The 27061-nt window shown below is 35.1% G+C and overlaps 1 protein-coding gene across 2 annotated transcripts in view; it reads right to left on the reverse strand.

Moving 5' to 3' along the window:
• Nucleotides 1–5976: 5976 nt before the first annotated feature.
• Nucleotides 5977–27061, reverse strand: part of LOC132283887 (transportin MOS14) — a 46546-nt gene continuing 25461 nt past the window's right edge. The window contains exons 14-27 of one of the 2 annotated variants that reach the window (XM_059785926.1): nt 26941–27023; nt 24775–24894; nt 24442–24493; nt 24023–24178; nt 20160–20283; nt 19992–20073; nt 19824–19912; nt 19660–19734; nt 19508–19562; nt 16511–16630; nt 16231–16323; nt 16008–16153; nt 6764–6941; nt 5977–6573 (exon numbers count right to left, since the gene is read on the reverse strand). In XM_059785926.1, the coding sequence (XP_059641909.1) occupies nt 6295–6573; nt 6764–6941; nt 16008–16153; nt 16231–16323; nt 16511–16630; nt 19508–19562; nt 19660–19734; nt 19824–19912; nt 19992–20073; nt 20160–20283; nt 24023–24178; nt 24442–24493; nt 24775–24894; nt 26941–27023 (1652 nt within the window). In that variant the 3' untranslated portion in view covers nt 5977–6294. Of the gene's footprint in view, nt 6574–6763; nt 6942–7183; nt 7314–16007; nt 16154–16230; nt 16324–16510; nt 16631–19507; nt 19563–19659; nt 19735–19823; nt 19913–19991; nt 20074–20159; nt 20284–24022; nt 24179–24441; nt 24494–24774; nt 24895–26940; nt 27024–27061 lie in introns of those variants that run through there. The other variant, XR_009472156.1, reaches the window with a different exon arrangement.

Below are 27061 nucleotides of genomic sequence, written 5' to 3' on the forward strand. Positions count from 1 at the left end.
GAACTATTATCATGACCATTTGCCAGCTCATAAGCAAAAAGAGTTGAATTAATTTGTTTACGTGTCAATTATGAAAAATTATTAAATGGCTTCGGAACCATTATCATGACCATTCGGTAGCTCATGTAAGCAAAAAAGAGTTGAATTAATTTGTTTACACGTCAACTATGAGAAATTATTAGAGGATTTTGGAATCGTTATCATGACCATTCGCTAGCCGACACGGAAGTAAAGAAGTGTTGAATTAATTTGTTTGCGTCAAGTGATTTGGTGATGGAGACTCTATACTAATTTCTTGTTCAATACAGCCTCACCCCTACACTGTTGTGGTCCTCTCACATCCCACCCCTAGCTTTTATCTTTTTTCTGAAGGAAAAGTCTAATTTTAGGCTAACTTTGTGTTGGGTGCATGGCCACTCCGCAAAAATAGTAGCACTGTGGCGTGTTTGGGAAGTGTTATAATATTGGTATTTAAATATGGACTCATATTATCTTTGGAAAGACTAATATTATCGGTTTAGAATAGTTAATAACATTTCAGATTTTTTGGTCAAATTCATATCACCAAATTGAAAAATTATTAGACTAGAAAAATTATTAGACGGCTCTCGAATCATTATCATGACCATTTGTTGGCCGACACATAAGGAAAAAAAAGAGTTGAATTAATTTGTTTATGCGTCAACTATGAAAAATTATTAGATGGTTTCGGAACCAATATCATGACCATTCGCTAGCTGACACGGAAGCAAAAAAGAGTTGAATTAATTTGTTTACGCGTCAAGTGATTTGGTGAGGGGACTCTATACTAATTTCTTGTTAAATACAGCCTCACCCCTACACTCTGTTATGGTCCTCTCACATCCCACCCCTAGCTTTTATCTTTTTTCTGAAGGAGAAGTCTAATTTTAGGCTAACTTTGTGTTGGGTGCATGGCCACTCGACAAAAATAGTAGCACTGTGGCTTGTTTGGGAAGTGTTATAATATTGATATTTAAATATGGACTCATATCATGTTTGGAAAGACTAATATTATCGATTTAGAATAGTTAATAACATTTCAGATTTTTTGATCAAACTCATATCACCAAATTGAAAAATTATTAGACGAGAAAAATTATTAGACGGCTCTCGAATCATTATCATGACCATTTGTTGGCCGACACATAAGGAAAAAAAGAATTGAATTAATTTGTTTATGCGTCAATTATGAAAAATTATTAGATGGTTCCGGAACCAATATCATGACCATTCGCTAGCTGACACGGAAGCAAAAAAGAGTTGAATTAATTTGCTTACGTGTCAAGTGATTTGGTGAGGGAACTCTATACTAATTTCTTGTTAAATACAGCCTCACCCCTACACTCTGTTGTGGTCCTCTCACAACCCATAGCTTTTATCTTTTTTCTGAAGGAAAAGTCTAATTTTAGGTTAACTTTGTGTTGGGTGCATGGCCACTTGACAAAAATAGTAGCACTGTGGCCTGTTTGGGAAGTGTTATAATATTGGTATTCAAATATGAGTTCATATTATGTTTGGAAAGACTAATATTATCGGTTTAGAATAGTTCATAAAATTTCAGATTTTTTAGTCAAAACTATATCACCAAATTGATAACATTGTGTATTTTGGTAGAAGAACTAAAGTAATTTTTTAATTTTTCAAAACAAATTTTCGTTATCAAACATAGTTTCAATTTCTACCCAAAACACTCATACAACAAAATAATTGTTTTGGTATTGACCAAAAACATAATGCTTAAAACACATTGCATGCCAAACGGGTTAAATATTGTTTGTTATGGTATTGGTTCTCTTCTTTCAGGTTAATTTTGTCGTGTAATAGCTGGTTAATCACGAGCTATGAATATGGGCATTATTCAGTGGTCTAATTGGTAGAGCGTCCAGCTCCCCGAACGAGTGTGCATGTTCGAGTCCGAAGAAAAATAAAAAAATCACGAGCTGTAAACCACTAAAGATTTAGATTAAGTGGCATATTTTATGTCTGTTACCAATCTGTGTACCATACTATCATGCCATTCTTTATGTCTTTTGAGGCCTTAATTCCATAAACCAGCATTTGAAGTCTCTCAATCGGATTTGTATTAAATAAAATTAGCATGACACATCCTTTCCAGTTTCCACACACTGATCATCCTACATTATATATATATATTTTTTTCTGATGGTAGCGTAGCTGTAGCCCTCCGGGAGAATTTCAGGTCGTGACTTTAAAAAACTTAGCCTTCAAAACGTGACGTGAGAACTTTATAATTTGTTCGTTGTCAATTTTGCCTAGTACAACCCTCCTCATTTGTTCGGATTTGTGACCAACTAAGCAAGGACAGGCAGCGGAGTTACATGATTGAAATTTCTTAGCCAAAAACATGAAAAACAAAATTGATTGAAATTGTTGTTGTTTTGTCCTCATAATTCATGATAATGACACTTGTGTCAGTTAGCAGTAATAGAAGATAATTCCATGTCACTAATTATTAGTCAATATCACTAATTATTTATTTATTTTTTAATAGAAATGTAGTTTAATGGTAAAGAGAACTATAACTGGATTGGGATGGAATAGAGTACAATTTTAATATGATTAAATTGTGAAACATAAAGAGGTGACGAAAATATATTAAAGTTTAAAAAAAAAAAAAAAACTCTGTTTGAGAATCATGATCAGGCCCTCCCACCAAAGGAATCAACAAAGAAAAAGAAGTTTCTATGCTTAATCATAAACTTGTTCAAGCAAGCCAAGTATATCTTTCCCTTCAGCTGTGTTCATTGTAACCAACACACAGTTGGGGGAAATTTTTTTCATAATATTGATTCTATATTTATTCAGAGACTTCATTTTTAATAACAAAAGTACATAAAATAATAGGCCATTAAATATATAATCAAATAATCAATATGATAAACAGATACTGAATTTAAAGAGAGAAAAAAAAAAAAAACTCCCACCTATATATTGGAGAGGCACGCAGCCCTATGATGTCCTATAAAACTTTTATAGTCTCTCTACATATAGGTTCTGACTAAATACGAAACACTCCAAAATACAACTCTTATATTTTTCACGCTCATATTTGCACGAAGAAAATATCCCATTCCTACTGTGTCGAGTTGCCCAAAATAACCACAAATGAAATTAAGTATGAAATTGATCCAATATTTAGTAAGGAAGGAAAAAGACATTTTAAACTTACATAGATCTGATGGATATTGTTCTTTATATAGGCTATTTTACGCCTGTAGTCAAAGGACACAACTGTAATTAAATGTACCTATTAACGTAGTCCAGTGATATCTGTAATCATAAACTTATTCAAGCAAGCCAAGTATATCTTTCCCTTCAGCTATGTTTATTGTAACCAACACACGGTTGGGGGAAATTTTTTTTTCATAATATTGATTCTATATTTATTCACAGACTTCATTTTTAATAACAAAAGTACATAAAATAATAGGCCATTAAATATATAATCAAATAATCAATATGATAAACAGATACTGAATTTAAAGAGAGAGAAAAAAAAAAAAAGAAACTCTCGCCTATATATTGGAGAGGCACACAGCCCTATGATGTTCTATAAAACTTTTATAGTCTCTCTGCATGTAGGTTCTGACTGAATATGATACACTCCAAGATACAACTCTTATATCTTCCATGCTCATATTCACAAGAAGAAAATATCCCATCCCTTCTGTGTCGAGTTGCCCAAAATAACCATATATGAAATAAGGTATGAAATTGATCCAATATTTAGTAAGGAAGGAAAAAAACATTTTAAACTTACATAAATCTGATGGATATTGTTCTTTATATATGCTACTTTACGCCTGTAGTCAAAGGACACAACTGTAATTAAAGGTACCTATTAACGTAATCCAGTGATATCTCTTTTACCTTTCAAATAGGATAAAGAGAGTTTAAATCCCTGTAGAGATAAATGAGTGCGTGAGTTTCTTGCCAATGAAGAAAAAAAGACTAAAATTTCTTCGGACAAATAAATTTAAGAAAACTTAGAGAGTCACACACTCGATGAAGATGGCTGCATTGGTACAAGAGGTGGGGGAGGCAATATACATGCAGAAAGAGTTGATGTCTCATTGGAATGGTGTCGATTCTTCTCATGCACCTTCTTAATGTAATCCGACGCCTTCCCATCTACACTACTCATCTCTTCGCGAATCGCATAGGAAGGAACTTCATCCCCTTCATGAATTGGCTCAATCAAGTAAGAAACAGGCGTTGAGCTGCTCTGTGGTACTTGTGACCTTCGGCTACTATTTCCCGGAAACTGAGACACTGCTGCTAATTCCAGAGAGGCACCATTTCTGGTTACCGGAGGAGGAGGTCTAATCGTCCCAAAACTCATCTTGGCAATGGAAAATGATGTTAGTTTGACGACATTGACCACCATTTTCAACGAATTGTCGAAAAGAGAGTTGTTGCTTCTGCTGCTGTTGTTGTTCATGGCTGGTCCTGGCTAATTTTGAACTAATTGCAGAAGGCAGATACATATAGTAGCAATGTGGGTATGTAGAAGGTTATGTTATACTTGCTTTTGAAGTATTTGAGAACACCAATTTTATTTGGTGCTTTGATCCCTTTCTCATTCTATGAAAAAAGGTTTCTGCTGCTTTTTATCAAGAAAGCAATATATATTTTAACAAAAAAACAGAAAAAAAAAGAAAGCAATATATATATATATATATAAAACAACTTTCAAAGGAGGACAAGAATAATATACCCTACTGTATTTGTCCATATTGTAAATGAAGATCTATTTATATGCTCTTTGTTTTAATTTCCTAAGATGGTTGGATGAATATAGTTATTTGCCTTCCCCAATAAAAGTAAAATATGTGTCATTAAAAATATAAAAATAGAATTGACTTTAAACACCAGATTAAACCCAACCAAAGTACTTGTTTCAAGAAAAAATGAATTTACCAAGACCCAAAAAAGGAAGTAAATGTTTCATTGTACACTCTGTGCCAATTGCCACGTACATGGTCGCAAATCTGAACCATATATATAGCATATTTTTTTTATCAGTAAAAATTCATTAAAGGCACTCAAAAAGGAGGGTAGCGCTCCCAAAGAACAAAAAGCCGCCTAAACACAATCCACAAAATTTAAAAGACTATCTAGATATACAAATTCGCCCATTAATCCAAAAGAATAAAGAAGACGGTATATTGTATATGAAAGACCAAATAGGAGACTCCTCCCCTTCCCCTTGAAGGAATCTCCTATTTCTCTCGAGTCACAAGTCCCACCAAATACAAAGGGAAGTGACCCTCCAAACATCTCTGACTTGACCCTCCCCAAGCATCTCTGACTCGACTCTCTACTATACACCCTTTTTAAGCCTCTAAAAAATCAACTGTTGACTCAGGAAACACCCAAGCCACACCAAAAGCAACCAAGAACATAATAGCCCAAATATCCCTCATCACAAAGCAGTGAAGCAAAAAGTGATTCACAGATTCCCCCGATCTCTTATACATGCAACACCAGTTCATCACAACCTGACATCTCAGTTGTCGAGAGTGAGGACACTTCCAAGAGCAGCAGACCATGCAAAAACAAAGCTTTCGTCTTCCAAACAGCTCTCCAAGGGAAAGAGGGGCCAGGGATCTCCATAAGACTTTGATAAAGGATCTAACCTCAAACTCGCCTCCCACAGCATCATATCCATACCCACACCTGGTTGTAAATCAAGGCAAGGAAGTCTAAAACATCCATAAGCTCGAAATTGACATCCCAAGCGATAACAGTCAGCAACTACAGCATGATCCTTCACATAAATCCTGAAGAGGCTAGGAAATCTACGACATAACACAAAGTCCCCGCACCTATATGCATTACAATGGCATTATTACTTGTTTGCTTAAAGAAGATACAAAACTAAACTATGGCTTTTTAAATTTAGTACAATAATTTGTCTCAATACCAAACAAATACCCCCAACACTCTAAACTCTGAATTCTCAAATTAATACTTCAAATCCCAAATTTACAACTCAATAGTCAAATACCAAACAATTCTCACCCCCAAAAATTGACAAATCGCTCAAACATCCCACCTCTTTTCACAAGATACAAACAATACCTCAACCCTCAATCCCCACCATCCATATGACCCCGCAAAAGAAAAACAATGATGAACAATGATTAATACACAATTAATGAAACTAACAACTAATGCACAGCCAAGGAAACAAATTTGACTGAATGACAAGGCCTATGCAAAAAATGGCCTCTATATATTTCTCTCCAACTATGATACAGTGACTGTATTAAACTCAAGTGGCCTCAAAGCTCCTTGCACGATATCTTGAACTGTTCTGTTGCGGCGACAAACCTCTGAAAGCTCTTCAATTGGTACCATAAGGGCATTGATGTCACCACCAGATGCTGCAGCTGACAATGCTTGTAAAAATCTTGATTGCTCTACCTCTGTCACAGCAGTCGATGGGATCAGTGAAACACTCTCCTTGGCCCACTCGAGAGATTTTATGCCATATGCTCGATTTAGTGCTAGTAATGCATAGGCTACCTGTGAAAAATGGAGGGACCCAAGAGGTTCAGAGTAATGTAACAATAATATATTATCGAACATATGTACAATTGTAACTTATTTCTAGTAACTACTTTAACACGTATATTTGGAACTTACAAGTACAACTTTTTTCTAACTGAGAGAACTTTGAACATAAATTACCATTTAAGGCATCAAGAAGAGTTACCTTTTCTAATCGAGAACTTGGAAGTGCACCGGTTAGCGAGGCAACCAAAATTCTAGTGATGGTGGCACCTCGGGGCATCATTACACTATCCCTGATAGATTGGAATTGTTCGCCATGACTAGATTTTGCAAGATCAAATATATCGGTTAAGAATGTCAACATAGAGTTGGATGCTTCCCTGCAAGGGAGAAAAGAAGCAACTACACATGAGACACAATAGTAGGCACAATTTATTATGCTGAATGTGACATGAATGAATAAGCTGAAACGTAACCCATTGAATATTTGGCAGTGAAACAACCCCTTGCTTCCAACCAAACAAAAATGTAAATGAATTTATAAAAGAAAAGAAAAGCAAGAATTGAATGCTAAGCCCATGTTCATCGTCACTCAGTAACAAATAATAAATACAATGCTTACTTTTATTAAAGCAAGAGAGCATTGAGCTCAAGACAGTGGAGTAAATGAGACTAGATGTGGCGGGTCAGGGTATGACTGCAAGTAGTTTCAAGAAAGAATCGCTTGCACAACCACTAGGGGCTTGACATTGCTGCAGTTGAGATCGTCCAGTCAGTCAGGTGCACCAATTGTAACTCACCACATTTGCTAATAAACATGTTACATCTAGTGATAGTAAACTCACTTTATTGTATCTCTTTTTTTCCTTTTGGTAGGTAAAATGAAATTTTCAATGTATTTCTACCCTTCATATATTCTTAATTTGTATTTTGACCAAATCACAGATCTCTCTCTCATAAAAAAATAAAAAATAAATAGAAATGAATACAGGTTTCAGAAGCATGAGAATAAAGGAAATGAATTTAAAAAATATAGAGCCAAATCAGGTCATTAATAATCAACACCCCATCCAGGCTAGGAAGGGCTCAGTGGGGGAATTTTATTTATTTTAACTTTATATCCATAGTTCTGTAGAATTATGCAAATGCCCCCAATAAAATTTTAAAATTTCCCAGTATGTAAGTATGCCCCCACAAATTTTTTTGACCTCTAATCTCTCTTTTTATTTGTTTATGGTTCCTTGATATTGCAATTTTTTTTTTTGTTATATTTAATTGCACTTTATACCCATAATTGCATTTGCTTGTTACTTGTTAGACTTGTACATTGTTTGCTTGTTACTTGTTAACAGGAACTTTTTCCTTAATTCCTTGGTCTAGAGCCTTACTACCTTGGTAAAAAAAAATTCTACATAAAGAAAAATAAAAGACTTCGTCATATAACTCTAAAGTGGAGAAATAGAGCCAAACAACCCTAATGAAAAATATAATATTAAAATCTATGGATTTTAGAAAGGACTACAACAAGAATTTGTGTATAGATTTGCACAATTCAATATAGTCTTATCCCAAGTCCCAACCATATCACTATATGAGTTCAAATACATTAACCCATTTTTGTCATCGCACTATATTAAGGGCCAAAACTTCAAATTGTAACACTTGATATTATCATGTCGTTCCTTGGAATTAATTTTTGGCCTTCTCTTCCTTCATCATTATCCACGTGTGGATCATGTCGTCTTTCCTAATAAGTGGCAGTTGTTCATCTTTGATGCATGTATCCAGACCATCTTACTCAGTTACCTCCTATCTCGTAAGGTACTACTTCAACGGTCTCGCGAATGTAATCATTTTTGTTATAGATTTTCCCGTCTTTATCAAACATCCATCTCAACATTTACAAACATTGACAGGTCCCTCCTTCCCTTGGAAAGCGATTTGGAGGTCAAAAGCGCCTTTGAAGATCTCTCGGAATCATTCTCACCCTCGACAATCACAGGAGGAGATGGCAGATTGTGGTTACTGGTGTTGTATATGCAAGAAGACCAAGGAAACAGTGAATTTCATTGCCTAGTGGTGAGGGATGTTTGGTTTATGTTTTTGGTTGTGTTTTGGGATGTCTTGGGTGTTCCTAGGATCCACAGTAGATACAATTGAGGCTTGGAGAGGGTGTTTAGTGGAGACCCGAGCCAGGGATGTTTGGAGGGCCACTCCCCATTTTTATGGTGGGGTTTGTGGAGTGAGAGAATAGGACATCCTTTGATGGAGAGGAGACTCCTATTTGGTCTCTCAAATACAGCATACTTTATTTTCCCAACTGCAATTTCTCACGTTCTAAATTTCACAACCTATTTCTAGGGTTCCAATCTCCATATTCTTTCTTAATTGTTTTTTGTCAGTCTATGTTGCAATATTAAGCTTTCTAGGAATACTAAAATTTTGCATGCTAGTCAGACTACAATTCTAGTTTAAGTGGAACAAAATTCATCCAACTCCTCTTTCATCCATTCTTAGAGATTATTAATTGTTTTTCTATTTGCTATCATAAGATATTTAACAAAGCCAACCCCCTAAATCCATCCCCACATCGCAGGTGGCATTATCATTCTTATTTACAAATCAGTATTCACCATACAATATTTTATACCATTCACATCCTTTTTCTCCATGAAAAATACAGGTCTCCCTCCTATAAATTATTTTTGTCGGTATCCATCATACATTATTTCTTACCATTCACATCCTTTATCTCCTTGACAAAATAAGTCTACCATAAATAATTTCTTCCCCGATATATTTCTTGAATTAAATCATCATCTATGTACTATGTAGTACAAAATTTGTGCTTTAATGTGTACAAATATAGTCCTACCCATTTCTAGTAACATTTACAATTTCATTTTTAAGTTTTTCCCAACTGTGATCATTAATTCATCACTATTCATATATATTTTAATTAGAGTTTATGGCAAATTACACTGATCTCTCAAATCGTTTGTGATTATTACACCATATTCCCGTGTTTTAACGTTTGAGCTTTGGTAACAGAAGTCCATCTGCAGTGACCATTAGTCAACACAGATTCCGTTATGTCAAAATGAGGCTATGTGAAACTAGAAGGACAAGATATCCTCATTCATTGGTTGCAAAATTATTATGATACTCTTAAACATCTCTCATATTGAAGAGTCATCTAAATGCATACATAAATATATGTATAAAATGTATATATGTGCATATACAAATGCCCACGTATGCACATATATATAGATATAATGGTGGACTAATCCCATAAAAAATATATAGAGCATTAAAGCGCCATTGTGGTGGATTCCTTTGATGACAATGTAGAATAACCAAAAAAAAAAAGGAAATGGGACCCTTTGATACACAAGACAAGAAACTGAAGGTAATGTCAATGAAAAACTAGCATTAACAATAATTAGTTTGTTTCTTTTTTTCTTTTTTCTTTTTTCTTTTTTTTCTTTTTTTTTTTCTTTTCATAATTGGTACTCACACACACATGCCTCCATGGAGGCTTGAACCCTTGACCTCCTTTTAGGAAGTAAGAGTCTGATACCGCTAGGCTACTGGCCCGTTGGTATAATTAGTTTGTTCTTGGAGTAGATGATTTTTGGAAGCGGAGCTTGCAGGTCCTTTTGCGCAACGTACAACCTCAGAACAATGGTGAAGAAAAGGCTATGGATATTTGAATTTACGATTATGATGATTATACACAAGCATCATTTTTACATGTGATTTAATTATTGGTATTGTCTGGAATGGGAGTTATGAAAGATGGCGGCAACAACATGAGAAGATCTTTGTGCCGGTTTGATTGTGGCTTTTGAATTAGAAGCTTGCAAAGGGGTTAGATATGTTTATATTCACTCTGTGGATATGAATTATTTCTATGTTTAGGGTTTTGAATATGGTGCATTAAAAAAAAAAAAAAAGGAATTCGTGTTGAAGGGGTGGAACTAGAGAGGGAGATGTGAGAAAAAGAAAGTGAAAGACTTGAGAAAATACGATCTTTTTACATGATTATTTTAGACTCTTTATATTTTATTGACTCTCAACTAAAACAACATTAAGAAAATAAGTGCACAATGATAAATTTATTACTTCCGTTAATGGAATCAGCTGACAAGCTCTGACAAGGGATTGCAGTGCAATTTTGAAAAACACAAACGATATCCAGTAATAAACACAAATGTCAGGGAGGTCACTGTAATATTCCCTAGAATTTACATCTTGTATTTTGAATTTTTCTACTTCCCTACCCACTAAAATCTTTTAGCTCCTTTATTAACCCCTTGCTAATCATAGTTTTTATAAAGAAAGAAATATGAAATTTTCATCAAATGATAGTCATGAGCACTAGACTTTCAATGTCTCAAAGGAAGATACCATATTGGGGGGGTCAAACATCAAATTAAGAACATATCAAGGGTAAAAAGGGTAAAAGTTGAACAAAATGAGTTCTCTACACCCTTCAAATCATTGTGTTTACAAAGGAAGTAGCTATGAAGTCTTCATAAAATGATGAGTAGATCTTTAAACGGATCAAATTCAACCAAATCAGGATTTACCCGAACCAAATCCAATAAGGTTATTTTATGATCCAATCCAATCCGATAAACTGAATTAATGAATCATATCTGGTTTGTTACTAATTAATATCCAATCCGATAATCCGATCCGTTAAAGGTGTAATTTTTCGTTGAAACAATTCAATGTCAAAATAGGTCGCCAAATAATGATTGAAGAAAATGGGGGAAAGCCAAAGAAGACGAATAAAAAAATGAAGGAAAAAAGAGAAGAAAATTAGTTATTGAACTCTGTATTAAAGGGAAAAAAATAAAAATAAAAAATTGAGTGAAGAAAGAATAGAGAAGGAATAAGAAGAAAAAATAATATTAAAAACATGTTGATACTATATAAAGAGTATACATTATATAATTAGACCATATATTTATAGCATATTTAACATATTACCAAATCAGAAGAGGTAGAGAACTGAACAGGGTCATAATCTCAAATCAAGAACACAAAAGGTAAAAATATAACAGGAGTTTTATAATCAGCTAAGGACGTGGTCTACCAAGAACATCGCATGTTATGATTGGAGAAACCATGCTAACTGTCCATCCGCAGCAAAGCAAAACCTTACCACTAGATTAATTTTCAGTGACTTCTACAGGCGGACATGCTTGGAAGGATATGTCCTCTTATAGTATTTTTATCTTTTCACAATCTTCGACCCCTTAGATATCAGCGTACTTGGGTTTGGGTATTATAATACTTTTTAAAGGGAAAAGAAATGAGCAATCATTATAGTATTCAGATTTCACTTTTCTGACTTGATTGCATCAAATGCCAAAAAACTTATATTCAAGCATCGTATTCATGAACTATCTGAATATTTAATAAGAAACGGCCAAACTAAAGAGGACCTTGAGTGCCTCATTCCATGAGAGAATAAAGTTTCTCTACTCTCAAGTTCCAAAAGAATGAACAAGCCAACAACTAACCATTGTGGTTGGTCAAGTATATTATATTTACTACAGACAGCAGCTACCTTGAAAATGGAATGTAAGTGTATCATTTATGAGTGCTGACAGAAACATGTGTGTCTTTGTTGTTCACTTTTTTTGGTTCTCAACAACTTATTACTGTTCCAAGCATAGTTAGCAAAAATGCGTATTATACACATATAATACACATACTTACAATTATATAAAACAAAAAATCTGTTCCCCATACAAGTTTCAAATTTAACAAACAACACTCAAATGAAGAGTTGAAACTTGCAATACACGTGATTAACATTTCTCGTATTATACATTATGGAAGATATTTCACTCAAATAATATATATATATATATATATATATATATATATATATATATACATATTTTTATTTTTTACAAATTTTACACTCCCTTCAATCATTTTAAAAGAAAAAGAAATAAATTTTAAAATAGTTTATTGTAACAAAACTAGTATCATATAAGACTATCTACCTAGGTATTTTTATAAATGTTATGATGAATTGATTCAACTATGTAATTATACTCACTTTATTAAAACTATATATTAATAATTGAGATAAATAATAGGAGATCTAAGCAAATATTTATGCAACTCTATAAATGTTCTATAATATTTTTACAACTATGAATTCGTTTCATTACTCTTTTTTTATTAATATTCGTATTAGTATATTACACCGGTATATGTATATATGCATATTTTACGGTTTACATTTTTTCCTGCCAATTTTTAATCATTTTTTTAAAGAAATAATCGTACTATACTTTGTACACATCACATACCTTTTTTCTTGTTCTCATATTTTACTAACTAAGGTTCCAAGAAACAGTTAGTTAATCGATTAATCTCTATAATTTGATCAAGTGACAAAGCCACTTGAGGACTAGTGCGAGCAACTGCCCTGACAAATTTTTTCTTTTATTTCAATTTTGTATGTACATTTTTCCATAATATTAAAGAACCGCACCCTAAAACTGTTAAATACTTTTCTGTCTTAAAAGTTCAAAATGCAGAAGCCTTGATCTGTTTTATTTCTTTTTTATTGAAGAAATCAGTGTGTTTGCAACTTTATTGGTTGTATTTATTGTCTCTTTTAACTTCAGGGTTGATGCCAGTTTATCAAGTTGGTATTTTAGCTCTAATTTTTCTAATCTCGTTTGGCAGCCTCAACGAATACTAAATAACAAAAACAAAACAAAATAAATAATATAAATTTAAACTGATTACCTTTTGCTGTTATTATGAATTATGATTGTCATTGTAGAAATAAATGAAGATTAATGTGTCGTGTAAATTGAGAAAGACATATTCAGTGACATTAATAATGAGGAAGACATATGCAATGCCTTCAGAACAGTGGGGGCAGATGACCCCACAATTTATCTTTTCTGTCTATTTTGTATGCACATTTTTCCGAAATATCAAATATGACCCCCTGAAATTGTAACACACTTCTTAAAAGTCCAAAATGCAAAAGGCTTGATCTATTTTATTTCATTTTTTTTTTTTTTTTTTTTTTTTTTTTGAAGAAATCAGTGTTTACAATTTTATTGGTCGTATCTATGGTCTCTTTAACGTCAGGGTTGTTGCTAGTTTTTCAAGTTGGTATTCTAGCTTTAATTTTCTTAATCTAGGTTGGTATCATCAACTCATATTTAATAACCGAAACTAAAACAATATAAATAATAGGGTCAATTACACTTACCTCCCCTCTAGTTAGGGTTTATTACATATACCACCTCTATGTTTTTTATAATTACAGTTACCTCCCTTCTAGTTACATGTGTGTAGCAAACGGACCTGTGCCATCAATTTCACTAATGGACATAGATGTTCAACACTGATGTGACAAAATTTTGAGCTCCATATGACCAATATGCCCTTCAAATGGCTGTGAAGAAACTTTTGTCCAATGCTTCTTGTGCAAAAATACAATTATACCCAAAACTAAAACCCTAAACCCATATGCAGTTTGTCACAATGTATATATACATGTATTGCAGGATATATACAGAATACAATTTTTTGACCCACAAACTACATAGCTTTCCAACTCATCCATCTCCCTCTGGTCTCCTCCACCACCAAGTCCGTCTTAGTCAGATCCAGACTCCCAATTTAAATGGAAAAAAAATAAAAAATTCTTTGCTTGCTCGAGAATTCGCTATGTTGGTTGCTTGGGGGTACTTCACTGACCATTGTTTGAATTGATCAGTCATCTCCTTTAAATACTAATTCACATACCCATACCCCAATTCAATACCAATTCTTGCTTGGGGGTACTTTATATGTACAAAACGAGACACCGATGTATAAAGCAAGCATATACATGCAGAACATCAAACATGTAAGTAATACAAAAGCCCCAATGAACTTTCCAATGTGTAGGCACAATCCTTGGGCACCAAAAATAGTAATGAGGGTTGAGAAAGTGCCCTTGTGACATGGACATATATATACATGGCCAAATTTGGCTATGATTGATGGCCCCTCACACAATTCCTTTTTAGAATTTCCCATTGCTAAACCCTAGACCCAAATCAAATGCAACCCATAATACTTATCCAAACTCCCTCTGCAAATCCCAAATCAAACGCAACACACCCACCGGAAACATGTGTTCGTGTGCGCGCGCGCGCACACACATACACGTGTTTGTGTGCGCGCGCGCGCACACACATACACATGTTTGTGTAAAAGCTCAACAATGAAAGGTATATGCTAACAAAACAAAAGAAGTGCTAAAAGGTATTATTTAGATTTGCATATATATATATATTATTCCTTTGGAAATTTTTGATTAATTTCAGCAAAGACCCATTTGGGAAAGTAATGGAACGAGTTGGTTTAATTGAGGCTTGATTCCATTATATTAATATACACTGATCACCGCCTCTTGTCAAATAAATAGGCCAAACATAACTTTTGAAAAAGATTGGACTTGGGGGCTTGAACGATTAAGACAAACATAAGATAAAACCAACCTTATCTCTTCGTTGTGTATACTAAGAAAGAAATAATTATAGACATTGATAATGTGGTTAACATGCGGAGGTTTCAAAACATGAATCACAAAATATATTCAATGGATAAGGACAAATGTTTCTTTTTTGGATAATTAAGGACATTTATTAAAGCATTGAATGGACATATAATAGCTATTTTATAAATTATTTTGGTTCAAATTTTTTTTATTATATAATGATTCAAGATTGCCCCCACCAGAGCGAATTCCCAACTCATTGAATGTAAATATTATTAATTAAAATTTAATCTTTTATTTATTATATTTGTTCGGCCAACTACGCTTTATGAAGCGGAGCGTTGGGCTTTAAAAAGGAAACAACAACGATGTCTTCATGTAGCGGAAATGAGAAGGTTACGATGGATGGTTGGAGTGAATAGATGAGATAGGGTCACAAATGAAAATGTAAGAGAAAAATTAGGTGTGTGCCCATCAACGAACAAATAAGAGAGTAGGCTTAGATAATTTGGGCATACACCGGAGACCTATAGATGCAACGGTGAGAAAAGGAAGTTTAATTTCAACAGAAGGTATGAGGGACTGAGAGGGGACCAAAAATTACGTGGGATGAAGTTATAAGAAATGATTTCAAAAAGCTAAACATAGCAGGTGATATGGCGGGTAATAGAATGGAAGAATTCATGTGGCCAAGCCCTTTCATATGGGAATAAGACAAGGATGATAATTTATTATATTTGTTCAGTTTTTTTAATTTTATTATTGATCAGGACTGCCCCCACTAAAGAGAATACCTGGCACCACCATATATTTATATATGCGTGTTAAGATCACAACTCCATATACAGCTTATGACACAAATGAGAGTGCATGCGCATGTGTGAGAGAGAGAGAGAGAGTTCACCTGTGTTGTACTGTGATGCCAGCCATAGAACAATCAACTAACGAAGGGAATACCATGGAAGGAAAGAACAATTGAGGACAATAGCGAATGCACCTCGATGCCAACAAAAAACAATCATCCGCTATGTCCGGTCTGGAAGTGAAGTCCTAAAGAGAAGATTTCATTGATAAAATTAATATTACAGGAGAAGAAGAGGTAACACAGTCGTTAACTGAAAGCATACCTGAATTTTAGTAAGCAGACATGTTGTCTGGCTAAAGAGTGATTCAATCAAGATTTTTAAGTAGTTTGCACAAGACGGATCGGACCCGAATATCTGCAGTACAAGATTCACTGGTTGCTCAACATAAAGAAATAAGTAAATAATGAATAAAAGTTGCTCTGAAGATTCATCACTAAGCAATAGCTTTAGTGGTATTTCCTCACCTTTATTACAAAGTGGGTGTGTGTCCTTTAACTACCAAAAAGAAAGTTGCTCTGAACTTTAAGAAAGAAATGTGTACCTTTATAACTTCACTAGAAAGATAGAGGAAACATGGTTGGTGGTGGTGTTTGTATAGGCCTTGTATCTCCTCTAGCATGGCTCCAATTGTAAATCCCATGAACCTTTTGGAAGTTCTCACCTAAAAATGTATAAATTAGTTCAGTGCTGGCAGGAAATAATATACATAACAATTCAAGAAACCAATGAATAACCTCCCCCAGATGTATAGACAATAACCCACAAAAAGATTAGCATAATCAAAACTAGGTCTAGTTGCAAGGACCAAAACCAACAGAGAGTACGGCACCAAGGGTATAGACCTAATCTTCAAAAAGTAATGTATGCAGCAAGCTATTCTCAGATCCAAACAACTAGAGTGCATTTTTATCAATGCCACAAGCATTTTAATCAACAGGAAGGACCTAAAAATACATTTTTGTATTGATGTCAAATGCAACTGTGCCAACTTAATCCCCATGCAACAAGGATAACAATATTATAAGCTGTCAAACTGACTCCACACCAGGATGTTCACATAATAGGCAGTTCAGCCAGACAAACAGGCTTCTGTGTAAGCCACAGTCTGCTTTAATTGCAATTTTCTTGGACCAGAATCCGTTAGGATTTATTCAAGTCAAAGAGCAAAATCAATGGCCCGAAAGGAGTGTAGAGAATAGCCTTAAGTGGATTTAGTTTTTTATTTCTCTTTTTAAATGGTGGATAGGGGCCATTGCTTAGTGCAGCGGTGAAATGCTCCACTGTCATGGGTTCGAATCCTGAGAGCAGCCAGTTTGTGCAAATTGTACCAAAGGTTATTCCTGTATCCACTCTGCCCCTCCCAGCACCATCAATTAACGGGGACCACATTAGGTAATGAAAACTTTCTTTTCTTTACATAAATTTAAAATGGTGGTGGATTATTTATATTGACCCTATCACTCTGAATTTATAGATTTTTTACTGTGTTTATCAGGTTCTACATCAATTCATCAGTTTTTAAGAAATATGAAAGAGGCAAAAGGATGCACATCATTTTTTAAGACCAATGAAAGAAGCTATCTTTAGTAAACTACATTAACAGAAGACTTTCCGTAGTCAAAGGAAATACAATCTTCTTGGTCTAAAATGTGAGATCATAGTTAAAACACGACAGCAAGTGTATTAATAGTACTGTTGAATACTGTCGAAAATGGATCCAGGTCCATGAAATGACATGTATTTATGGGGCAAAACAAATCATATGGGCATGACCTCATTGATAGCACTCTTCCTATTTAAAAGGATGATGGATCCCTAAGTAGCACTCTCTAGGAAATACAAAGAGGCTAATTCACATCAGCCTCTGTTAAAAGAACCAGAACTATAGGTGAAATAGCTCAAAGAATCCTGAAATTCAAAATTTTTAGATGAATAAAGTCTGAATCTTCTGCACAATTTTGCCAGTAATGATGATCTTCACATGCTCAGAAAGTATAACACAATCTAACATGATTACTTTGGTTCAGTCTCCTCCAGCTGCATCTATTGGAAATTGCTAAGCTTTAGTCCTGCATGTTGGTAAGGAGAACTCTATTTTAGGCTTTAGTACATCAATTATAGGTGACTAGGTCAGCATAGACGCAGTAAGGGTAGTCGTGTAATTAACAGGCTTATGTGTAACCGTAGTAGTTGGACAAACTGCAAACACTAAGTAAGGACTGGGATAAGCATTACAAGCAGGTTTGTTCAAATCGGGTAGTGTAAAAAGGTTGATGACATCCAGTCCTATGTTGGAAAGTATCTATTATCTCAGCTGGGTATTACCGGCCAAGACAGATTGGTCGTATCTTGTGACAACATCCAACTTGCATTTTCAAATTAAATTCAAGCAAAAGCATTGACAAATTATTTTCCTGGATAGTACACATAGAAAGCTTGATCATTTGAGAACAGATACAACTTTTTCATCAGATCCCAATTGTATGAACACACATTTTTGTGAGACTTATTAGCATTAAATACTACATATGCATCTTAAGTGAGTTGCACATGCAAACCCAGACGTAACAAAAATCAATACATCAACCCAAAATTTTAAATTGGAATAATTTATTACACCAAGCTGAAACTACTACCATAATTACAGAATGCCAAACTAAAATTGACTCACAAGCAGCATGCCAAAGAAACAAAGTATTTTCTCTCTCAATAAGCTGGAAGAACCAATTTTATGATTTGCTGCATTCTGAAGCTGATGTTTCTAATTTCTCAAAGTCAAAAAAAAGATATGGTAGCATTTAAATTCATGTTGGCACCAGAAACAACAGTTAAAGTGGAAATCTTTGAAAGGTAACAAGGAAACGGCATTTGTCTTGACCTGATTTGCATGCATTTTCAAATAACAAAAAATTTAAATATAAACAGATAGTATGGCACAATGCACAAATAAAACATACTTGAGTAATCAAACTTATTAAATATAAATCAAAGACAATTAAATAAGTAAATTGACTGCAATAGAACAGGTCTCACAGCAACGATAACAGAAAATTAAGTTCATGACATAAATCGTTAAAATTTACTTGATCTCATAGAAAGTAGCACAAAATTCGCAATATTCCAAGATTTGGTGGATTACAAAGCACCAGGTGTCAGCACAGGCACAATAAACGGACAGCGAGAGCAAGGAATCAGGAACTAGTAATACGATAGAGAAAGGTGGCATTCACTTGAATCCAATGAATCATGTAACCAGGCCAGCAAATTAACCGAAAACATGCTAACATTATACTATATTGGAAAAATTTTGGACTTGACTATTAGATTTCTTATCTCATACTGACTTATAGGAGAGGGCATTACCTACAGGGTCCCACCTACACGATGCTAACAGGGGGAAGGACCAGAGACAGACTTGACTGTCGGGATTATTTTGAACATAGTGACTGCTCTCAAAGTCGAAAACTCGGGCCTGAGTAATGGCCACAGAATTCACCTAGCTAATAACATGGGAAAAATCACAATTCAGAAAACTTACAGCATTTTTGCAAGCCCTGCAAAGAGACTCCATTGTCCTCATATCCCAAGCACGACTGCGATGATAATTGGAAACCCGGATAATTGAAGGATGGTATATCAAGTTATAATCTGGTGAAAATCATATTGGAGTGGTACTTTATGATTCCTTACAGGTCAAAAATGGCTTTGAAAATTGGCCAAAGCCTTTGAATAGCATCTGCGACAGCTTCTGGGTGATTTACATATCTACAAATATTTGCCGTCACCGAAATCAGAATAACTTCAACATATAATGGAAAATAAAGGACAGAAATAAAGGCATAGTGATCATATACCTAAAGATATTTGCCAGTCGATCTATATGAACTGTTAGGTCACGAGCAGTTGCTTGCCCCAATATTACAGGACCTTGATTAATAATTTCCTGGTTGTTGACCACACTACTTTATGTATATCATCCCACAAAAGTGTAAATGGAAAGCAATAATGGAAATGGAACTTACCTGTAAAGGAGTAACAGCTGGCATACATAATGCCTCGAGGGCTTTTTTAGCGTGGTCTGAAGGAAGTTCTGTTATAATTATACTGCAAATGAAGGTTTAAGAGCCAATCCACATTCAATTCTTTGAGAAAAACACTTATCTTAATATCTTCGAAGCAAACAAAAATACCTTAAAGCCTCAACGAGATGCAATGAATCTTCAGCAGAGACCTTAAAGCTACCTTCTCCAATCACTGCCATTTGGTATATATGGAAGAGACCATCTAAGGATCCACAAAGTTTTTTCCCGCAGTCTACAGACATAATAAATAATTTTAATTATGATATTAGAATGCAGATACTCTTAGATGTAGACCACAGATAACTAGTAAAACAATAAGCGCTGCAAGTAAAAAATCAAATAGACTTGAAAATCCTGTGCCATAGCAATTCTAACTAAGCTAGCACACCACTAACACTTCTATCACCTGCATCTCAAATAGCTTATGAGCAGTCATGTTCTAGCACAGTTAGAACAAAGTGCGAATGAAGGCCTAGACTAAAGTTCTAGAGTTTGAACATATGTGTACATTAATAACAATGCTAAAAGAAAGCCAAGTACATCTGTTGCAAATTCAACCACTCCACCCATATTACCTTCCCAAAACTTAGCAAGCACTTTTGCAGCCGTCCAACCATATTACCCATACATAGAACTACCAAAGCACTGTATAAAATTCATCAAACTTTACATGAACAACCAAAATTAAAAATCTTGAAACATTTGTTGTTGAAATTTTTTATGATTGGCAGAGAGTCGAAAAAATCAACAATTTCCCCCCAGGGATTTACAATCTCTCCCCAAAACCCTACAAAACAAAGAATAGAGAACTTAAGCGCTCCCATATGAGTCTCTTTGCCATCGAAGGATCTCCTATTCCTTTCTGTCCCTAAGCACCCACCAAACACACAGGCGTTACCCTCCAAAAGTTGTGAGCTTGGGAATCCACTATACAACCTCTTCAAGCCTCAATCAAACCGCTAGAGGACCTAGGCATAACCCAATGGACTCCAAGCATACTCAACAAAAGGCCCCAAAAATATTGGGCCACAGGACAATGCAGCAAAAGATGATACTTGAAAGGCTTCTTCTTTTTTTTCTTTTTTTCTTTTTTCTTTTTATTTTTATTTTTTATTTTTATTTTTTTGTAATAATTTAACTTTCATTAAAAGGTGCTCAAAAGAGGAGCACACCCAAAAACATCGACAAATACATGAAAGAATACGACTTGATAACTTTATGCTGTCCAAATATCTACAAAATCCTTCGCAGAAAAAAAGCACTCCCTGAAACCCAAATAAATAAATAAATAATACATATCTATATATATGTGAGAGAGAGAACTCAGAATATGGTGCTTCAGCACTCACAGCAATACTTATACAAATTGCTTCCTGTTTCTCTCAACCACAAACCCACCAAATGCAAAGGGGACCCGCCCCCCACGCATCTCGAGCCCTCCTCCCCACTATATATCTCCTACAATACTTAAGTAAGTCCATTGCAGAAGCCGGCAAATTAAACGCACCCCAAACACAGCAAAGAGCATAGTCTATGCGTCCCTACCAAATGGACAATGCAAGATAAGATGGCTCACTGACTCCTCATCTCTCTTGCACATGCAACCCCAATTAACCACTATCTGATGCCTCTTCGATCAAAATCCTTCCAAAAACCGTTGTCGACCCAAGAAAAGTCAACTTCAGAGGGCTGTTGTCCTCCATATCACTATCCAAGAGAATATTGTTGTCTGGTCACCCTGCAGCACTCCATATAAAAATCTCACCTCATAGCCTCCATGCAAGGAACGCACCCAACTCTACTCATTATCACCCTCCCTGCTCATTGTATACTAATATAGCAAGCCAAAAAAGCCGGGATTTCCTCCATATCCCAGATCTGGAGTTACATCTCAAACTATACATCCCAAGTCACCCCCCTTATCAAGACAATGACAATCAGCCACCATAACCTGCTTGTCCACCGCAATCCTATACAATCTTGGGAGTAAGCATGCAAGAGGCTTGTCACCACACCAAATTCAAGCCAGAATCAAATGTACCTCCCACACCTCACCTTGAATTGATTACAGCACACTTCCCAACCCTTTTATGAATATTCTTCCAAAAGCCCACCCTTGCTGGAGTATTAACCTCTTTAGGGAACAAGCCGCCCCTTTCCTCTCTATAATCCTCCCAACAGTCTCTCTCCACACCATAACTCCAAAGTCACTTACCATCAAGGCTTGATTAAACAAATTAAAACTCCTTATGCCCAATCCTCCTATCTAAAAAGGTTTTCACACCTTCTCTCAAATCACCAAGTGGTACTTGAAGTCATCTCCCATCCCATCCCATCCCCTCCCCAAAGGAAGTTTCTTTGCAACCTCTCCGTTCTTTTTGTTATAGACGAGGGAATCTAAAAAGACAGAAAATAGCTTGGCAGGCTTGAAAGGGTGATCTTAATAAGATTAAGATGATCCCTATTAGATAGGTATTACTTCTTCCAGCCAGCTAACCTTCCCAATCCTCTCCACCACTGGCTCCTAAATATAAAAAGCCCTCAATGAGACTCACAAGGGTAGTCCCAAATACGATACCGAGGCCCCACACCACAACCCAAATTCTATGTAGAGTGGATGTGCTGTCTATCTCTCCCACTGAGACAATCTTACTCTTTCTAATATAAATCTCTGACGCTAATACAGCACGGAAACACACCAACACACATCCAGAGTGCCTCTACTAATCCTCCACTGCAGTACAAAACACAATAGCATCAAATACAAAGAGAAGATGATATACCTCCAAGAGAGTTTTCACCCTGTGCCCATCCCAAACCCCGGCTGCAGCAAGAACCATTGCCCTTCTCATCATCCAACTAAAGGCCTCCATCACAAGGAGAAGCCCAAGAAGCCTGGACCCCTAACTGAAAATTTCACCGTTGAAATGGAAAAACAAATCTACTTCCTCCACTTCACAACAAAGCCCAACTTCTCCATGATGTAAATAACAAATCCCCACTCTATGTGAGACTGGGCTTTCTCAATTGCCAGCTTGCACGCAATCCCCAACACCTCACTTCTGGTTCTGGAATCCACATTCACTAGCAACTAGAACCGCATCCAAAATTTGACACCCTCCCAAAAAGGAATTTTGAGATTCAGCTATCACTCTCATCAACCTCAATGCAAGGAATTTGACTGTTATCTTGTTTGCCCTTTTTTGGGAATGAGGGAAAAGAATGATGCGTTAACACTCTTCTCAAATTGACCATGCTCAAGAAGGTAGAAGATGGTTTCCATCACCTCCTTTTTAACCACCTCCCAGTTCCATTAGAAAAAACCATTACATATCCACTAGGTCCAGCTCAGAAACAAGAATCCACAATTCTACATTCAAATGTATGAAAAAGATTTGGGGGAAAAAAAAAAAAAAAGGTTTTGGTCATCTCAGATGTGGATACGTGATGTGCCTGGGAGAATGAGACCAACAAATAGAATGACTGTCGTTTTATTCTCTCTTTGGTCACTTTCACTTAACTGTGAGATATGGAGAGAAGCGAGTCAATCACCCTGCTCACTACTCAAGGTTCGAAGGCATTTGGACTTGATAAATTCTATAAAAAGATTACAACTGATTTTTAAAAATACATATACAATAATGTCTAAAAGTCCACTTAGAGTGACCAATCTTTAACTGCAGTCGTCTCAAAAACCTCTTGACAAAAACAAGTTAAGAACACGGTACTTCCAGTAGTTGATTAAAAATGAAATCCCAAAAAATGCAAATCAAATTTGACTTGTCAAATATTGAATAAATAAAAAAATAAAAAACGATAGCAAGCTCTATGAAAATTGAAGTAGGACACCTGAAATAAAAGTTCAATCATCAAAGCTAGCCTGAATATTAGACTTAGCTCACATTTGTGCAGTTATTGGACAGTTTGAGAATAGAACAGGAAAAAGAGTAACTTTAAGATTTCATACAAACCATCACAAATGTGTCTAAGTGCCAGAGCCGCAGCTGCTGCAGTATCTTCAGACATACTCATTCCACTCACAAGAATATCTATGACTGAAGCCAAGAATGAGATTCCACTTGGTCCAGCATCAAGCCATCTTGAATATGCACCAATTGTTAAGCACACTGGAAAAGAAGGGGGAAAAAAAAAGACAAAGAATATATATATTAGGCGCAACATTATTAGAATAGTATATCCACTAGCTTATTTAATATGGCAATGGTATAATGTCATGGAGGAGCACGTAGGGTGCGGTTTTGGTACTCAAAACACACGCATGGCTCCCTTGGGAAAAGGCAGCCAGCAACTTTGCTAGTGGTAACTTTACGCCATTCCAAAGGTAAGAAAAAGAGGAGATTCATAGTATGAAATAACAAATATATATTACCAGTCAGAAGTAGTTGGTGTTGACGAGGAAGTTTTGGAAGCATAGACATAAGCTGTACAAAGCAAAGGAAAAAGCTAACAACGTAAATTATAGGAGCCAGACAATCAGGTAAGCACAAATATAGAAGTGGACAGAAAAGGGTAAAAATACAAAGCAATTGTCTAAAATTTATAACCATCTTAGCTACATATCTCAGTCCTAGATAATTTTTTAAAATGGAAAAGGAAAATGGGAAAAGGTTCAAATCAAAGTTAAATAAGCATGTGAGCAGAGGAAAATTTATCGCAATGCAACCAACAAGTCCTATGAAGAGGAATTGAAGTACAATCTAACCTGTGGCATAACTTCAGCTTCAGTAACTGAAACATAATCTGATATAGCCCGGATGCAATATAAAGCAGCCTCTGCCGGACGCCATTCGTTACGCTCATCATTTCCACAGCTAGCTACAGCCTAACATAATCATGTAAGAGATAACATTCAATCCATAGCTCAGAGATTCAAGCAAAGAACCTCCTCAGAGAAACCCGTCCAAATTGGCAAGAATATCAAAAAGAACAAAGGTAGAAAGGAATTGTTAGAGTACATACTGCTAGTGACTAGTTCGTTACAAGGTATGGAATTGTTTGAGGTGATGGAATTTAAGCATTGATGGTTGGTGATTTATTTCTGCTGGTTATTTTTTATTATTATTAAATTCATTAATATTTAATTAAAGAATTGCACTGTTTAATTATAATACTTTAATATAACTGCATTAACTGCTGAGGTATGCTGGTTACTGTCAATTAGCTAGAAGATTACTTACTGGGCTTTCCAAGCTCACCCTTTATTTTTCCCCACATTTCAGGTACTTGAGATTTAGTACTTGGTAGCAGTGTTGAGGCAGATTTTGTGCGGTGCACGTGCTTATAGTTTATTTGTTATTCTTTAATTCTTTTCAGAGAGACTACGTAGTGAGGTTTATCTATAGTGAGATACTTTACATTTGGATTTTGTTTAGTTCTGGATATCAGTTGGTATATTTTATGATGACATTGGAGTATGATTGTTATTCTTGATAATTATGTTGAAATATATGAGACAGCAGGTTGGCATAGTTATTTGTTGTGTATTTTTTTTTTTTTTTTTTTTTTAACTTGATTAAATGTTGGAAAGTCAGTCATGCATTTGTTCAATGAAAGGTCAAGAGTGCCTTCGATCTCAACTTCGGGGTGTGACATTGCATCTCTGGGATACGTTGAAAACCATCAAAGAAAACAGTATTATGGTGCCTTTATAACTATCTGGGAGAAGCATTGTGCTCTTCAAACACAACCTGATCTTCAGTTAATGACGCAAATATATAAATAGGAAGAAGGAACCATAAATCAAACCACAAGAACAAGTTCATGTTTACGATTTAATATTTATCCCCAAAAAATCTGGATTTAGAAATTTTGAAAACAGGGTAAGCAGTGAATTGGGTACCTAATGGCTCATGACAGGTCAGTTGCTACTTGCAAGTTGTGTTCAAATAATCCAATCCAAACCGACCAACTTTTGGATCAATCAATCCATCAGCTATCTTATGTTCAAAATTATTTAATCCATCATCTATATTAAAAAAATAACTAATAATAAATAATATACATTAAATGATTAATCAAGTTATTGTTAAATAAGTAGGCTTCGAAGACTAACCTAAAGCCAAATTCATTGGTACAACTACACTTACCCAAAACTGACCCATTGAAACAACCAAAGCACTCGGGTGCAAAATGTCAACCCAACACCAACATGAAAACTAGCTTTCAAGCGAAGCCAAATTCTCAACAAAAGCTACAAAGATGTGCCTCCTTTTTTCATCATTAGGAAAAGAAACATGGACCTCAATTACATCAGTAATCAATTTCAATGACACCACAAAATATGCCTACTCATTTATTTCTGATAATATCATCCATTTTTCTTTTGATAGGGGAAATTTCCCTGGGTTCACGTAGGAAAAAAAATTAGTCAGTATTCAAATTTTCAGTTTCTAATGCCTCTCCTGCTCAATTGTTTTTCTCCTTTTTCATGTCTTCCTCTCCTCTTCCTTCTCAAATGAAACTGCTTAGTTTCAAGGATTCAAACATCCCTCAACTTCTATATGAAGTTGCCTCCATAATACATTGATGAAATTCAGTAGATACTATGTAAATTTCCAATCTAAATACACAGATTAACTGTAAATCAAAAAACTAATTTTATGATGCCTCCAAATTAGTTCTCAAATACCTCTTTTGAAAAAAGATTTACGTTCAATTTAAGTATGAAAGCTCAACAAAGATCACTCCATACAAACTACAACAAATTAATTTGTATCCATCAAGTTCATGAACTCAAACACCATGAGAAATAACAAATACTAAATTAAGACTTTTATCCAAATCCAACGTATGAAATCAGGACAGGGAATTCTTATATCAATTCATAAAATAGTAACCACTTTTAAAGCATCAAGAGAATAACTCATACCTCAACAAGTTTCATGAAGAGAATCTTCAGTGTTGCTTCACCTCCTAAAACTAATGCTGCATCAATCAATACATCCGCGACAGCTACAACATTACAAATTCCATTAGTGTGATAAAATAAT

The sequence above is a fragment of the Cornus florida genome, unplaced genomic scaffold (assembly GCF_030987335.1).
Source record: "Cornus florida cultivar Cherokee Brave unplaced genomic scaffold, ASM3098733v1 CherokeeBrave_3.0.0_Hap2_Chr11, whole genome shotgun sequence".
In the NCBI taxonomy this organism is placed as follows: domain Eukaryota; kingdom Viridiplantae; phylum Streptophyta; class Magnoliopsida; order Cornales; family Cornaceae; genus Cornus; species Cornus florida.